Consider the following 15,713-nt stretch of genomic DNA (forward strand, 5'->3'; position numbering starts at 1 on the left):
GGGCCGGGGCGGGCTAGGGTACTGGTGAAGGTGGACAAGCAGGTGCCGGGTAGAAAGAGACCCCTCTTCATGATCAGCCCCAGGCCGGACTTAGGAAGACACAGATCTTAACAAAGCCTCTGGCAGGGCACGCGGGCGGCTGTGCTCGGGCGGCAGTCCTGCCTGGAATCCTGTTCACTGGGACGGGACAGGTGGGAAACCTGGCTTAACAAATTCTTCCCTTGATTCTGGGGCGCACTTTCCTTAGGTGAAGTCCTGGCAGGCGGCCCGAGAAGCGCGCAGGTCTCATTCCGGGCCGCGTCCCGGCTCCCTAGCCCGGAATGAACCCCCGCAGCGAGGTGGGTGCAGGTGACCCGCGCGCCGGCGGCTCCGCTCCGCCGCCTAGAGCCTGGCAGCCGCCACTGCGCGGGGCCGCTCGGGTTCCGCGGCCGGGCCCGACCCTGCGCCGGCACTGCCCTGCCAGTCTCGGGGTGGTGTCTGAAGTCGGGCGCTTCCTGCCGTTCCTCGGCCTGGGTGCCGGCTGGGGCGGCGGGCTCCAGAATCCCCGATCGCCCCGCCCCGCCCCGCCGCCCGCGCCCTCCTGGTGCGCGCGGCGTCCCCGCCCCTCGTCCCTAGCCCCCACCCCGTGCCCTTAGGGGGTACCCCACTGGGGCGGGAGGGTGGTCCTCCATGCCCCGGCCGCCGAGTGGCGGGGAGGTGACAGTAACCGCCTTCCCATTTCCGCCCGGCCGGCCGCGCGGCGGGGTGAGCACCGGCTCCGAGGCGCTCGGTCCTCCCCCCGCCCTCCGGCTCCGGGGGCTGGCCCTGCTCGCCGCCGCCTTTTTCCCCCGCACCGCGGCGCCGCTTCGCCACTCGGGCACCGCAGGTAGGCAGGAGGCTGGAGCGCCTGCTGCCCGCCGCCCGTAAAATGGTCACCTCGGCTGGACAGCTCGCCCTGTTCGCGCTGGGTAAGTACGCTGCCTGCAGCACGCCGTGCACCCCCTGCCCCCCACGACACCCCTCGCCCCCCTGTCCTTTCCAGCTCCCTTTCCCGGGGGTTTCCTGCGCTCGCCTGAGAAAGTGGAGGGAGGCTGCTGCTTTCCAGGGGCTGCAGGCTGGGACACAAGGGGGAGTCACTAGGGCTTGCTAGAGATTTGGGGAGCCCTTTCCAAAGAAGAGGACCGTCGAGCACCCAGGCTTTCCCCGAAAAGTGGCCTCCTCGGCTGTGCGTGAGAACGTTTTCCTGGGAAGGGCAATCGGTGTGTGAACGCGCTTGAACTTTCATCTGCCGCGGCTGGGTGTCCGCGCCCCAGCCCGCACCTACCTGCTCGCCGCGCGGGGGCCCCGCCTGCCCTCGCCGGCGCGGGCGGGTGCGGGCTCAGCAGGGGGGCCGCGGCCGCCCCTCCAACCGACCCGCCTGCCTTTTCGTGCCCTGCCCACCTCTGAGCCCGGGCGATGGACAGTTGTTCACGTTTAGCCGGGTCGCCCTCGATCTTGAACTTTCAGAGCTCTTGCGCGTTGGGGTAGGTTTTGGATTTTTGTGCGGATTAATTGCTCCTTTAATTAACTTCCCTGAGAGAAGTGGTGTAAGTGTCAGCGGAGGGCAGGAGCGAAACCCTAGACCGGGCCAGTTTCCTTAAGAGTTTGCTCTTGGAAGGGAACCCGCATGGGGGAAGGGTGGGCAAGACACACCCGCGAACTCGCGTGCGCGCTGAGGAAGGTGAGTTTTTCAGCCGCGAAGTTCGCTGGACGGTCAGTAAGTGATGAGAGTTCCCGCGCCGCGCGCAGCCAGGCCGCCCTGCCCCTCGCCGGGCGAGGCAGCTCGGGTGTTGAGATGGCAAATGAACAGCCCAGGTGTTGTGGTTATCCCTGCAGCTTCTCGAAATGAATTGTACTATATGTCCTCTGAATTTAACCTCCTAAAGCAAGTTGCTCGCTACAGCTACAAGGACATCTATTAGAGTTTGAGTAACGTGGTGGAATCCTTTCTCCCCCCAAAATGCCGTAAGCCACAACTGCACCCACTTCCATGTACAGTTTCAGGGGGTTCATGGACCTGCCTGTAATCCAGCCCATGAAATGATGATTAATAACCTAGCAAAAGGGGAGGTATCATCTAAGGAAAATGCAGAGTAGTGGTTGAACCCGTTGCTGCCAGTCGTACCCTCACCTGAAACTCACCAACAGGTGGCATGATTGTGAGCGAGCTTCTTATATTGATAATTGTTCTGATATTAGATTTTTTTTAAGCAATAAACCATCACTGCTGGGGCAGAAGCTTCCTGGATGCTGTGCCCTGTTGTAATGATTTTTTGCAAATACTAATAGTAATCATAATAGCCAATGCTATTTGAGCACTTACCCTGTGCCAGACACTGTTTCTGGTGCTCCATATGTAGTAACTCATTTAATTTTCGCACTAACCTGGTGAAAGAAGGCATTATCCCCATTTTATAGAGAACAAAATCAAGGTACACAGGGATCACAGGAAGTAGTTGGACCGGGAATACTAAAGAATATGGAAGGAGTTTGGATATTGAAAGTCACCTAAGTGTGGTCACCATAATTCCATCTCTCAGTTTGGAGACTTTTCCTTGAAGTGAGATTGTGTGGAATACCCTGGAATTTGCTGTTAAGTTGGGTTTTCTGTTGGACTTCTAGGATCTCACTGTGGCCTTAGGTTATTTAGTGAAAATTAGAGGTAGGAAATAATGATTGGCACATTTGAGGAAGCCTTGGAAAGTTGCCCCCCCCTTCCCCCATCATTCTATATGTGCCCATGAAGGCCGCATTCACTCATCAGTAATTTTTCTCTTTTGCCTAAGAGAAGACTACCATTGAAACCTAAAACTTCAACTTAATCCTTGTTTCCTTCCTTCAGGAAAAAAAATGTATAACCTTAACAAGATTGATCAGTATGTAAAAGCTGCCTCATACTATTCCAAAATAAGAGCAGTTGGGAAAAGTAGAGAAAAAAGAAGGTAGGAGTCATTTCTACCAGTGAGGACTCCTTTTTATTTATATTTCCTTTTTTTAAGCCATTAGTTCTGTGCATTTATTAGAACTTCTGTTTCTTGCCTCACTTTCTGCTAAATGACTAAAGACTCATCAGTGCCATATGCATCTGTAATTTGCACATATCCTCCAAAATTGCTTTCCTCTCTAAGTTTTTTTAAATGAGTTGAAGGCAGTTCCAGGCGAATCAGCCAGTGTTCCATCGCTAACCAAGATCTAGAAAACCTGGATCTCTTCCCCACATTCCTGGGGACAGTCAGAGAAGGAACCCGTTGTTAGGAGTCTCAGTCGGTGCTCCTGATTACTTGGAACCTGCGTGCTGATTGATGTTTTGGCAGAGAGCGTGTGGAGGCTATTGCTTAATTGGCAACATTGGGAAAGAAACCCAGGTCCCTGTGGCAGCTGCCCCCCCATGTCAGATTTCCAAGGCTGGCAGGTCGAACCTCACAGGGGCTTGGCACCTTCCATCCCACATCCTCCTTTGTGTCCAGAGAGCAAGATGTGTAATCTTGGGCAAGTTACTTATCTTCTCTGTGCCTTGTTTTTCTCGTCGGTAAAATGGTGGTATTAAAAGGGTTGTTGAATCTATTTAATGAACATAGAATGGTGCCTGGTATGTGGTTAAGAGTTTAGTTAGTTTTAGGCCCATCATCATCATCCTCATCGTTACTTTTGAACTCCATAGAATTGCAGTTATCATTGCAAATTGTGTTGATTCCGTAATTGGGAGTTTTAGTCTTCTTTGTCTCATGTCCTAGCTCCCCACCCTTCCTAAACCAGAAAAATACTACCCAACCTAAAAACCTATCTAATGATTTAGTGACAAAAGGGGGGTGTTTGTGGACACCACAGATTCTTTAATTTTGTTGCAAAACATTTGTATGTTAACATTTAGTCATCAGTTGTTTATTGAAATCAACACTAAGTTCCAGTTTCCTCATCTGTAAAACGGGATTAATCAAGCTGTATCCATCTCACAGGTTGTTGTCAGAATCAAATGTGATGGAGAATATGGTTGATATAAACTATAAAAATAAATGATTTTTATAAACTATAAAAGTAAGTGATTACACACAAAATAAAATTGATTTTATGATACGGAAATAATATACCACCTAATCCAGAAGTAAACATTATCCTTTCTATGCGTGGCTCCCAGAAGTAAGGCTGGATGTAGACGTAGGGCACATAGTGTCTTTAAGGATGGATAGAAATGAAATAGATCAGCTTCTCAGTGGATCAGGGACTGAGGCACCAGTGGGAGGCATGCAGTGCGTCATCCATCAGAGTAGGCATTGGAGCTTTGCCATAATCAGGGTACCATAATCAGGGGCTGTTCACTTGGACCACAGACTCTAAAGGTTTGTATATGGAAGGCTTAGAGGTTAAATTTCCCTTCTTTGCTTTCCCAAAATTTGATTTCCTCATTTACTTTTCTGTAAATACCCATTGTCCCCTGCAAAGGGGACTTTTCTTATAGGAGTAAATGATGTTTCATGTTACTATGGTAAAATATGAAAAACAACTGACTTTTCCATTGGATCTATCTCCAGGGCCTTTTAAAAGTGTTTTAAACAAGGTCCTGCTCTTTAGGCTGCCCACTAAAAGGAACGGACAAAGGGAAGTGGAGGTTGGATCAACCAAAGTAAGAAAAATTTGACGTACCGAATTGGGCATTTAGGGCTTGGTTTCACACTCATGCCCTCTGTAGTATCTGCCACAGCAGTGCCCTCAAAGCAGAACCGCCTGGAGGGCCTGGTAAACCAGAATGCCCAGCAGGAGTGGGAGAGTTTGCATGTCTGACAAGGTTCCCAGGTGTGGCTTCTGCCACTGGTGGAGAGGCAAGGGGAGAGACACTTTGAGAACCACTGCTCTGTAATCATTGCTGTTAGGGAAACATCTGGCTCAACCATTGGCATTTTATCTAAAGCATAGCCTGATGTTTATAAATGCTGCTGTGGATATATGAGCCATTATTAAAGGCCTTTCTATGGCCAGTCTTGCTGACCAGGGAAGGGGTAGAATGCTTGCTGAGATTTCCTAATTGTCACAAGTGTTCTTGGACATTATCCGTGGAGGATGCAAGGAACCCATGTTATTAAACTTATGCTGAATGATGCTAAGTCATGTGATGCTTTCTTTTTTGGATCGTCAGATATGGACTATTGTTTTGCTACCATTTCAAACACTTTTAATCACATTTTAAGGTGTGAACTTAACTACATGAGCCTTTAGCACAGAATGAACATTCCATCTAGAAAGAGGATTGGGGTGCTTTCATGGTGACTTGGTTTTGCTTGCTACCCCCCACTCCCACCCCCCACCCCCTGTGAAATATCAAGTATAAAAACCTTTCATAGATAAGGAAAGACAGAAATCTAGATTAGGAGAACTGTCTAGGCTCCCAGAACCATCTCTTAAGAGCTCTTCCTTTCAAGGGTAAGGACACTGCCTTTCAACCCACTCTAAAAATCTGGGTAAATTCTTTTGAAACATTTGAATTGGCTGCATTGAGTATGTCCTAAATCATTGTCATATGTAGACATGTTTAGATTGGGTTTAAAAAGAGTTGGAAGTTTATCAAAATGAAACTTTAGGTCATTGCTAGTACTTTTTTCCTTTAGTCAGAGGAAACACAGTTTCTCCTATTTATTGTCTCTTACTGTTTTGTTTATGCTATTTTCAACATACCCAAGGTTTTCATTTTTATGTAGCAGAAACCATCTTTCCCCAGAAGTTTTCCATCTTTACTTGTATAGTTAGAAAAACCATCCCTATCCTAAGATAGGCAAACATTTACTTATTTCTTTCATCTAATTCTTTAGTGCTCTTATATAGTATGTATTATTATATATGTTATATAGGTATATTGTACCATATTGTACATAGATAATATTGGACTATCTTATCTATAATTTATTTTGGTTTATGGTGTGAGGTACATTTCACATCTCATTTTTTTAAACTGCCTGCCAGCTAGTAATCTCCAATATTACTGGAATAATCTATCCTTTCCCCTACCCCCTGGTGACTTGAAATTCCATTTTTATCATATGCTAAACTCATAAAATTACTTGAATCTGTTTGCAGAATTTCAGTTTGGTTACATTCTTTTGTGTATTCGTCCTTTTTTTTTTTTATAGAGGCATGTTTTATTTATTTATTTTATTTGTTTGTTTGTTTTTGTTTATACATGCACTGGGTACAGTCAGAAGCGCAGGAGGGTGAAAGAATTCACCAGAGCCAGAGTGGGGAGCAGAGCAGGCAGAAGGACTGAAGTACACTGCTGAGGGGAGCAGCGGGCGGCAGGAGAGGTCTGCGCGCCACGTGGGATCCTCCTCCGGTGGCTGGGGAGCAGCCGGGGATCAAACCGGCACCACAGAGGCTGCGGGCAGCTTCGCAACCCAGTGCTCAACCGCTGCGCCACCGGGGAGGCCCTGGGTTTTATTAATTCTAATAGTCCTTCACAGGTGGATGATCATGTGATCTTCAATAGTGATAACTTTGCCTCCTTCCTGTTGAATATTTTCACCTCATTACTTTTTCTTACAGTGTTGAGCAGAAATTTAAGAATGACATTTTTGAAGACTGTAGATGTGCTTATATTTCTCTTGATTTACTGATAATCTTTGTAACATTTAACAGTTAAGTATGAGGTTGGCTTTTTGGTTATCTAAATGTGCATGTGCATACACTACATATGGATACACTCTATCCTGTTAAAACATAGCTTCCTAATCTACTGAAGACTTGGCATTATGCTTTTTTTAAAGCAGGTGAAATAATGTATGTGTGTAGGAGCAGGAAGGGCACTGAGCAGGTTTTCTATGATTTGGCAGAGCAGATAAAAGAGAGTCCTGGAGCCCTTGGTGACTTTCTCAGGCTTTTATTGAGCTTTTATATGTAGTGCAGCAACAAGGTACATGGCAGGGTGCCTGGAGGTAAGGGGGGTGTTGGGGGGGGGGACTGGGAGACCTCCAGGCCCCAGGCAAGTCTTCACTCAGGGCTTCTCTAGCGTTCTTTCTCCCCTTCTCCAGTTCTCTCTCCTGCCCCTTTCTCTCTTAGTGAATATCTCAATACTGAGCCATGGCCCGCAGAAGTAAACAACACAGCTTACAACATCGTTACAACTGCAGGTGCCCCATCAGGCTGGGCAATCTTAATGGCAGGAGGGTAGAAAAGCCTGAAAATCACTCACCCTACAATGTGTTTTCAGTTGCTCTGAGGATAATTATTGGATTGTGTGAGAGTCAGCCCTAACTCCCCACATGAACCTTCCTGGCCTCGTGGTCTCTGTCTCTCATATGTGCTGCTGGCGCCCAATCATTCTGCATTATTTGGGGCCTTATTTTCTTTTTTGGATTTTCATATCAGCATTGTGTCATCTTTATAAAATAAGTTTTAAAACATTCCATCTGTTTTGTGCTCTGGAATGGTTGAAACATCACGGAAGCCAGTGATTCTGTGAAGGCTTGAAAGAAATTGCTTATGAAGCGTCTGGGCCTGGTCCCTTTTTAGTGATTGGTTCAAATTTTCGACTTCTTGAGTCAGTGCAATAGTTACTTATTTTCCTCACAATCTATTTAATTCAGATGTCTAAATTTTTGGCACAGATTTATAAATGCTCTCCTTTTCATTTAATCTGTTCCTCTTGCATCTGCAGTCCCAGTGAAATGTGCCTTTACCAAATACAAAACAGAGTAAGTGCCTAGGCCACCTCAAATAAAAAATATCTTAAGGTTATTTTCCTCAATAATGATACTTTTGGGGTTAAAGAAAACCTTTTTAATCATTAAACCAAATTCAAGGGCAAGTTTCACATTTAATAGTGTTCTCAGAAGTCCAGGTAATAGCTAGTTTATTTGTGTAACTGCTGAGTTGTTACAGTAATGCCATTTCTGATTTGGATGATACATGACATTAAAATTTCTAGCAAAAGCTGCTAAGTAGCTTCCTGATAGCTCCCTAAGTTTCAAGGTTCAAAATCCTACAAATACACTGTGGTGTACATTAGATGCCACTGTAGTACTTGGCGCAAGATGAGCTCTGCTTATATGGGAGAGTTTGGTTGTTGTTTGCTTTTAGCCCATTTTTTGTTTGTTTTTAAGATCTAAACTTCTTAGCAAGAATATTGGATTCTTATTAAAAAAAAAAAAAAGACCCTATCTTCAGTTTGGGTTCTTGGGGGTACTTACTTTGAGCTTGAATGAGGTCAGTCAACAATTCTCCTGGGTGCTGAGAAGATAGATGCAACTTTACTGCTCTTTCGTCATCCCCTGCTGGGGTCTAAGGCATTCTCTGTGTAATCACTGCACTTCTAAGAGGTACAGGAGATTAAGTGGCTAAATGGTGCGTATGATGTAGTGACACAAAAGCAGTCAAAGCTGATAAATGAGAGGTTTGCAATTACATACTCTGCTCCCCTCCCCTACCAGGCCTTGGCAACCAGCATGGAAAACACAAACTTAGGGTCCTTTTCTTGGTTGAAAGAAACAGCTTAAGGCCTGTAACTTCTACCGTGGCAATGGCTTGTAGGTATCTGGAGGCATATGAACTCTGGAGGGACATAGCCTGTTCACCTTACTTGTCACCAAGCTCAGTTGGAAACTCTGGACTGGACCCCTTCTCACCTTGGGGTGGTTTCTGGGCTATTATTTTTGCGTCGAAGGAGTGCAGCATCAGGCCAGTGCGCATGCTGTACACACTCCCTGCCAGCAAATTTAAACAATGACAGACTTTTTTTGCACATAGCAGACCTTGGGTGTTATAATTAGGGTTTCAGGGGATAAATCATAGGCCCCTAAACTGGAATGAAAGCAAGCCTGGGGCCTGAGCATTTTTTTAGGGAGGTGAGGTAAATTCATAGATCACACAGATGGGGAGTCCTTCTGGATCTAGACTCTCTAAACCTCCTCAACCTCAAAGAAAACCCCAAACCAAACACACCTCCTCTCAGTTAGTGTGCAAACCACTTAGTGTTCATAGAACAGGATCCCCACTGGTCACCATCTCTCTACCCAGGCCATTCAGGAGATGCTTCTCTGCCAGCCTTGGTTAAATTCTATTCACTTTTTTCCCCAAACGAAATAGAAATAAGAAACTACAAACAAGCAAATCTTAAAAAAAAAAAAAACAACACACACACAAAAAACAAGTTCCATTCACCCTCTTACTAGGTTTGACTTGCAGTTATCCTATCAAATCTCTGTGTATAGATATAGATATTTGTTTATTTTTTTCCTTCAAAAATGGTGTTTGGTAAATTGTGTTTTGAAATCATCCTTTTACTTACAGTATATAGGAAAAACATTTCTGTGGCAAAAAGATATCTAGGGCCTCCCTGGTGGCGCAGGCGGTTGAGCACCACACTGTGAAGCTGTCCGCAGCCTCTGCAGCGCCTGTTGGATCCCGCCTGCCAGCGAGGGTCCCACTTGGCGCAGCAGACCTCTCCTGTCTCACCCGCTGCTCTCCTCAGCAGTGCATTTCGTCAGTCTGCCTGTTCTGTTCCCTGCTCTGTCTCTGGTGAATCCTCTCACCCTCCTGCACATCTTGCCTGTACCCCGCTTCTTGTATAAATAAATAAACTCTTTAAAAATATATATATATTTATACATATATCTCAACCTATTATTTTTTTAAAGACCATAACATAGTCCAATATAGGGCTTGTCATTGTTTATTTATTCATCTCTTATTGATGGAGATGTAGGTTGTTTCAGACTTTTAATGAAAGCCTGAAAGTGAAAATTCTTGCAGCTAAATCATTGCCAGCATCCTTTAATTATTTTCCATGGACAAATCCCCAGAAACGAATTACCAGGTCAAAAGATACACACATTTTTTCCTCTTAGTATGTTTTAACAATCTACCCTCTAGAAAGTCTATACAAATTTATACTCCTGTCACCTATGTGTGAACAGCTACGTATCAGCAAATTTAATGATGATGAATAGTGTTGTTTTCTATGTTAATTATGGGGGTTAAATGGTGTCTCACTGTTTTCTTTTGTATTTCCTCACTTAAAACCAAAGTTTGGTACAACTGAATATTCTTTCATATCTGAGTATTTGAATTTATTTTCCTGTGCATTATCTCTGTCCTATACAAATTTATACTCCTGTCACCTATGTGTGAACAGCTACGTATCAGCAAATTTAATGATGATGAATAGTGTTGTTTTCTATGTTAATTATGGGGGTTAAATGGTGTCTCACTGTTTTCTTTTGTATTTCCTCACTTAAAACCAAAGTTTGGTACAACTGAATATTCTTTCATATCTGAGTATTTGAATTTATTTTCCTGTGCATTATCTCTGTCCTTAGACCATTTTTTGAGTAGGCTTATTGATTTGTAAGCAATATTTAAAACTTTGTATATACAATATTTTCACTTTCCCTTTAAATATGTTTTGCATTTGGGTTTGCAGAATTATGCTTTTATTTTTCATTTTTAAGGACTTAAAATCCGTTCTTTATTCCATTATGATTTTGTGTCTTGGGGTAGGAAGGGGTTTGAGGTAGCCCTTTTGTTATCATTTCTCATTGCACTTTTATATTGTTACTTAGAGATCTAAATTTCAATTCTTTAGGAATGTATTTTGGTGTAAGATGTGAGATAAGAATCTAACTTGCCTTTTTGTCAAATGATTCACTTATTCTAGGTCATTTGAATGATTTGTTCTCTACGTAATGATTTCAAATCCCAATTTTGTCACTTGGTACATTCTTAGGAGGACTTGAAGTTTCTGCTCTGTTCCATGAGTCTGACACTTATCCTGTATTGAACTGTTTTTGGGGGTGGAGATCATGTCATTGACCCAGGAAGTTGGGCAGAAAATATTGAGAACTAGGAAAGTAGCAATGTGATCTCCATTTAATAACTAGACTTCTGCTTCTCTCCAATCTCAGTGTTGGAGAAGAAACATCTGCGTTAGTAGAGGAAGGGAACACTTACTATGGTGTGTAGGGAAGAATGACTTCCATGTTCCTCCTGGGGGAAGAAGAAAGACTTACCTCATTCCTCACCGAAGCTGAAGACTGATGAGCACTGGGTCTCACTGTTCATAAAGGCTTGGTGAACCTACCTGTCCTCTCCTATTCTTTCTGGAGCCATGTGCTTGTAGAAATTGGGGGGCCTGACAGGCCTGCAGTCTTCCATGTGACATTCTGCTTAACTGACACTGTATATTTTTACATCCCTTTCTCAAACAGAAGTACTATGGAATATGCTAGAACCACAGACCAACCCTGACACATCTCCCTGGGACAGGGAATAACTAATCAATATATAACTTAACTTGCAAGTCATAGCATTGTTTTCTGCATTAAAGCAAAGTCAGATATATCAGACAACAGAATGCAAGACTGAAATATCAAAATTAAGTTTTGGGAGCTAAGACTTCAGGTAAATTGTGATTTTCCCCCATGATTATTTCAGACTTATTCCCTACCCCCTGAGACTTTAGAGGAATGTGTATGAGATCTTTCTCTTTACTATTTCAGAAAAGTTTGAGAAGTACTGTCCCATAGGCGGATGGCTAATTTTCAGACTTAACGTAGAGCAAAACAGTTACTAATTTAAATAACTTCATCATTTGTCTGCTTACTTTGGATTTAATTTGAATTCAAATTTCTTAACATAAAAATTTAGGATCTTTCTGGTTTTTCTAGTATGTTCATTCAATAATATACATTTCCCTCTAAACACAGCTTTCACTGCATCCCATGAATTCTCATATTTCCATTTTTATTTGGTCAAAATATTTCCTTACTTCTTTTGAGATTTCTTCTTTGACCCATATGTTATTCAGAAATGTGCAGTTGATCTCCAGTATTTGGGGACTTTCCAGCTATATTTCTGCCATTGATATCTTGTTTAACTCCATTGTCGTATGAGAGTAGACACTGTGTGATTTCTGTTCTTTTCAATGTAATAAGGTATGTTTTATAGCCCAGGATGTTCATGTGAATGTTCATGTTGTTGCAGGGCAGGGAGAGGGGCACCACAGATCCCGCAAACCTGCCTGCTCAAAATAGGTTCTGCCATCTGCCACATCAACACAAACATATGAGACTTTAATGAAAAGGAACTTTAATACCATTGGTAAACAATACAGGAAAGGCAAAGAATATAGTTTCTAAATCAAGAACCCAAAGTTACCCATCCCCTCGTGGGTAAAAGTCCACCCAAATGGGATTGGCCCAGAGCAAGGCCCGAAAGCCTGCTACAAGTCTAAAGCACCTTTCAGTGGGGACCCACAGAAAAGGATCAGAAACAACTAGACAAGTCTGGGAGGAAAAGAGCAAAATCAAAATCAAGGTAAAAGTTGCCATTATTATCCTCCCCACTGTCTCTCACCCATATCTGTTTCAACCAGTCCATGACCAAAGGGCAAGCGCAGTTTCTTTACATGTCTCTCTGCTCCATGTGCCTCCTCCAGGTCTCCTTCTGGCTCTCCATCCTGCTTCCTTTCTTCCTCCTTCCCTTCTGCAGCTTCTTCTCCCAGCTCAGCTCCACCCTTCTCTGGGTAGGGCAGGAAACCTGAAACTTCCCCCTTTCCTAGGGACCACCCTGTTACATTGTGAGCTTCAGAAGAACGTGTGTTCTGCTGTTGTTGAATGAAGTCTATGGATGGAGAGATGCCAATTATATCCTGTGAGTGATGGTGGTGTAGAGTTCAGCTGTGTCCTTAACTGATTTTTACCTGCTGGATCTGTCCATTTCTGATGGAAATGTGTTGAAATCTCTAATGATTCAATACAACAATGGAATCATGCATTTATCCTTCTATTAACTTTTACCTCTTGCATTTTGATGTTCTGTTGTCAGGCACATGCACATTAGGACTTAACGTAACTTCATAATTCTTTAAAGACTCAGAAGCTAATTTCAGGGTCCCTTAGTATCTGAAGGTCATCACTTGTCCCCAGGCAGTACCTATAATTGATGTAAAACTTCCCTATTGCCTGTGAATGTGAAGTTTCAGTGAGTAGAGTTTTTTCCTGAGTTAGTTAAGCAGAATTCCGCTCTATTTTAACTTGTGAAGAGAGAGCAATAGGAAAGGCATTAATGAAAAGTTTCTGCACTGTGACCAAGGTAGTGGGACCTACTCTGCTGAGGCCATCATTTCAAATAAATTCTTATTTTGAAGACTCAGTAGGTTGTAGAAGGTTGCCACTAATGGACTGGTTCTGCACCAGTGAACCACTTGAAAGTTAGTGATTTACACTTAGGAAAACAACATCAACTCACTATGTAATGTGAGCTTCTTTTCTTGTAAAGTGCCTCTTTCCTCTATTGCGGAACCAGAGGAAAAAATAAACAAAACATCCCTTTCAACTGAATTAGACTTTTTGAATTGCAGATAAAAGGCAGGACGTTTTCCTTGTAACAATAACAGTAGGAGGCATGTGGAGTATCTCAGCTGTCATCCTGGATAGAATAAGTCCAAGTGGTCCTATAGTAGTTGTGATTTTTCCGAAGTGGGACTAACATGACATTTGTTTCTTAATTCACTCAAGGAAGCTACTGTAGTCACGTAGTGCTGTATTATAGAGCCAAAGAGATGAGGAACAAAAATAAGATCGCTCAGCTTAAAGAGAGGAGTGCTATTTGTTTGTTTGTTTAGGATATTTATTTATTTTATAGGTAGAGTGTTCACCTCAGCAACATTTAACTGTGTGTCAGATCCTCTGCTGGGTTTGGTGATATTAATGCAAAGAGGGTCATAACCAAGCCCTTGTCCCCCAACCCTTAAATGCCTCGTAGATTGTGGCAGAAGCAAACACAGTTTTCCACAATAATGTGAGGCCACAGTGGGCACTGTGGGCTACAGAGGAGGGTTCTTGGTATGGCAGGGCAATACCTTCTGAAGAGATGGTGGCCATCACTGAGAACAGTGCCTGGCACATGGTAGTCCCTTAAGGCGTCTATTCATCCTCTGAGATATTGTGGTTATCCTCATTTTACAGATGAGGAAACAGACACAAAAATGCCCAATCTCCCAAAGCCAACATGTGGCAAAACAAGGACTTGAACCGAGGACCCCGCCTGCCATCTTGGCCATCCTGCTCTTCTCCTTCTCTGTACCAGTCATGGAAGACTGTGAATGCTGAGCTACCTGGAATCCTTCATTTCAGAGATCACCATTTTGTAGCAGACCTTACACTTTCAGACAAGTTCACCCCTAAATATTTACTATATTGACAGTCACTGCCATGCAGGTAATTGTCATGCCGGCTAAGAAGCAATATGGCTACTTCCCAATGCCATGGAGCATCATAAAGAGACAAGTGTGATAGAGGTCTTTTTTCCCTCCTTCAATCAGGAGTTTAGATATTCAGAAGATAATCCCAAGTGATGTGATAATTGACATGTTCTGATGACCAGGCGCCCTCTAGTAAGAAATTCCTCCAAGTGGGCCTGTTTGCATTTCTACTTTACATTTTTATTTATTTATTTATTTATTTTTATACAAGAACCAAGGTACAGGCCAGATGCCAGGGAGGGTGAGAGGATTCACCAGAGACAGAGTGGGGAACAGAACAGGCAGACTGACGAAATACACTGCTGATACTCTACATTTTTAAAGAGTGTTTGTTTTAAAAGGTGATCTTGTCTGTTTATGCAGGGAGCCTGTCCCCCCTTGGGTGGTGTGCCTGAGGTTCTCAGCGCATGTAAGCTGTCACCTCTCACCATCCTCTCACCTGATCTGCTGTGCCTCTCTGACGTTTCCCCCAAGTAATATGGAAAGATGGCCAAGTCTTAACACTTTAACACTTTTAGTTCTTCACAGTCCAACTAAAGATAGAATTTGCAATAACAGAGTTGCTAATTGCTGGCTTACTTTCAGACTCTTTGCCCCAATTTTAGCAATGACATGTACCCACAAAACATAGGTGATTCCATGAACTGGGTAGAATAAAAGATCAGCACAAAAATAGCACTTGCTCTTCCACTTGTATGTAGGACCTTCCTTTACTCAGCTGGCAACAATTTTGATGGTGTTTGCTCCTCTGGGAGATGATTTAATATCTGGATCTGCAGGTTGCAGTGTGAACATTCCACAGATGTTTATTAAATGTGACTTTTTTTTTTACTTTAGGTAAAGGTAAAGGAATTATACACATCAGCAAACAGTGTATTACTAACGCACAAAACAGCTGGTGGGGTAGGCCTTGTATTGCCGTGTTTGAAAAATATGAGGGTTAAAAGCCTGGATCTTACTTAAAGGACTTTATTTGATAATCCTTTCCGAGAACAATCTCTCATTAATTTATTTGTAAATTAAATCCTTCATGTCTGATTGGCTTAAAGTAGATTGACTGCAGTGTGTTCCCCCACCCAAAGTTGACTAGTTAGAAACTGTGTCGCAGTCCACCCTGGGGGGCCGTAGGGGAGAAAAAGATGATATTTTAGGGATCCAGGAAGTTAAACTATCCCCTGAGATTTAAACACAGACATAGAAGCTCCTTATAAAAATTCTGTTGTTCTCAGAGCAGAAGACCTGTTTGTATTTTCCACGGGCTTCTCCACACTGCACCAGAGGCTTCCTTGATCTCCACTGTGTCACCTAATCTCCCAGTGACTCACTATCTTACATTCCGCCCTCTGGTTGATGCTTTTTAGTTGTAACATTCAAGAAAAAGAAAGAAAGAAAGGCTTAGCTTTTGGAACAGAGCGATCCCTTTGTGTCCAAATGTCTTCACCTTTCCAGCTAT

At 43.5% G+C, this 15,713-nt stretch overlaps 1 protein-coding gene across 1 annotated transcript in view; it reads left to right on the forward strand.

Moving 5' to 3' along the window:
• Positions 1–907: 907 nt before the first annotated feature.
• The window catches only part of TGFA (transforming growth factor alpha), a gene marked incomplete at both ends in the record, with an annotated part of 96,971 nt that continues 82,165 nt past the window's right edge, over positions 908–15,713 (forward strand). Inside the window, one exon of the mRNA XM_084234843.1 lies at positions 908–947. Coding sequence (XP_084090969.1) covers positions 908–947 — 40 coding nt within the window. The remainder of the gene's footprint in view (positions 948–15,713) is intronic.

The sequence above is a fragment of the Talpa europaea genome (genome assembly GCF_964194135.1).
Source record: "Talpa europaea genome assembly, chromosome: 6".
NCBI lineage: Eukaryota > Metazoa > Chordata > Mammalia > Eulipotyphla > Talpidae > Talpa > Talpa europaea.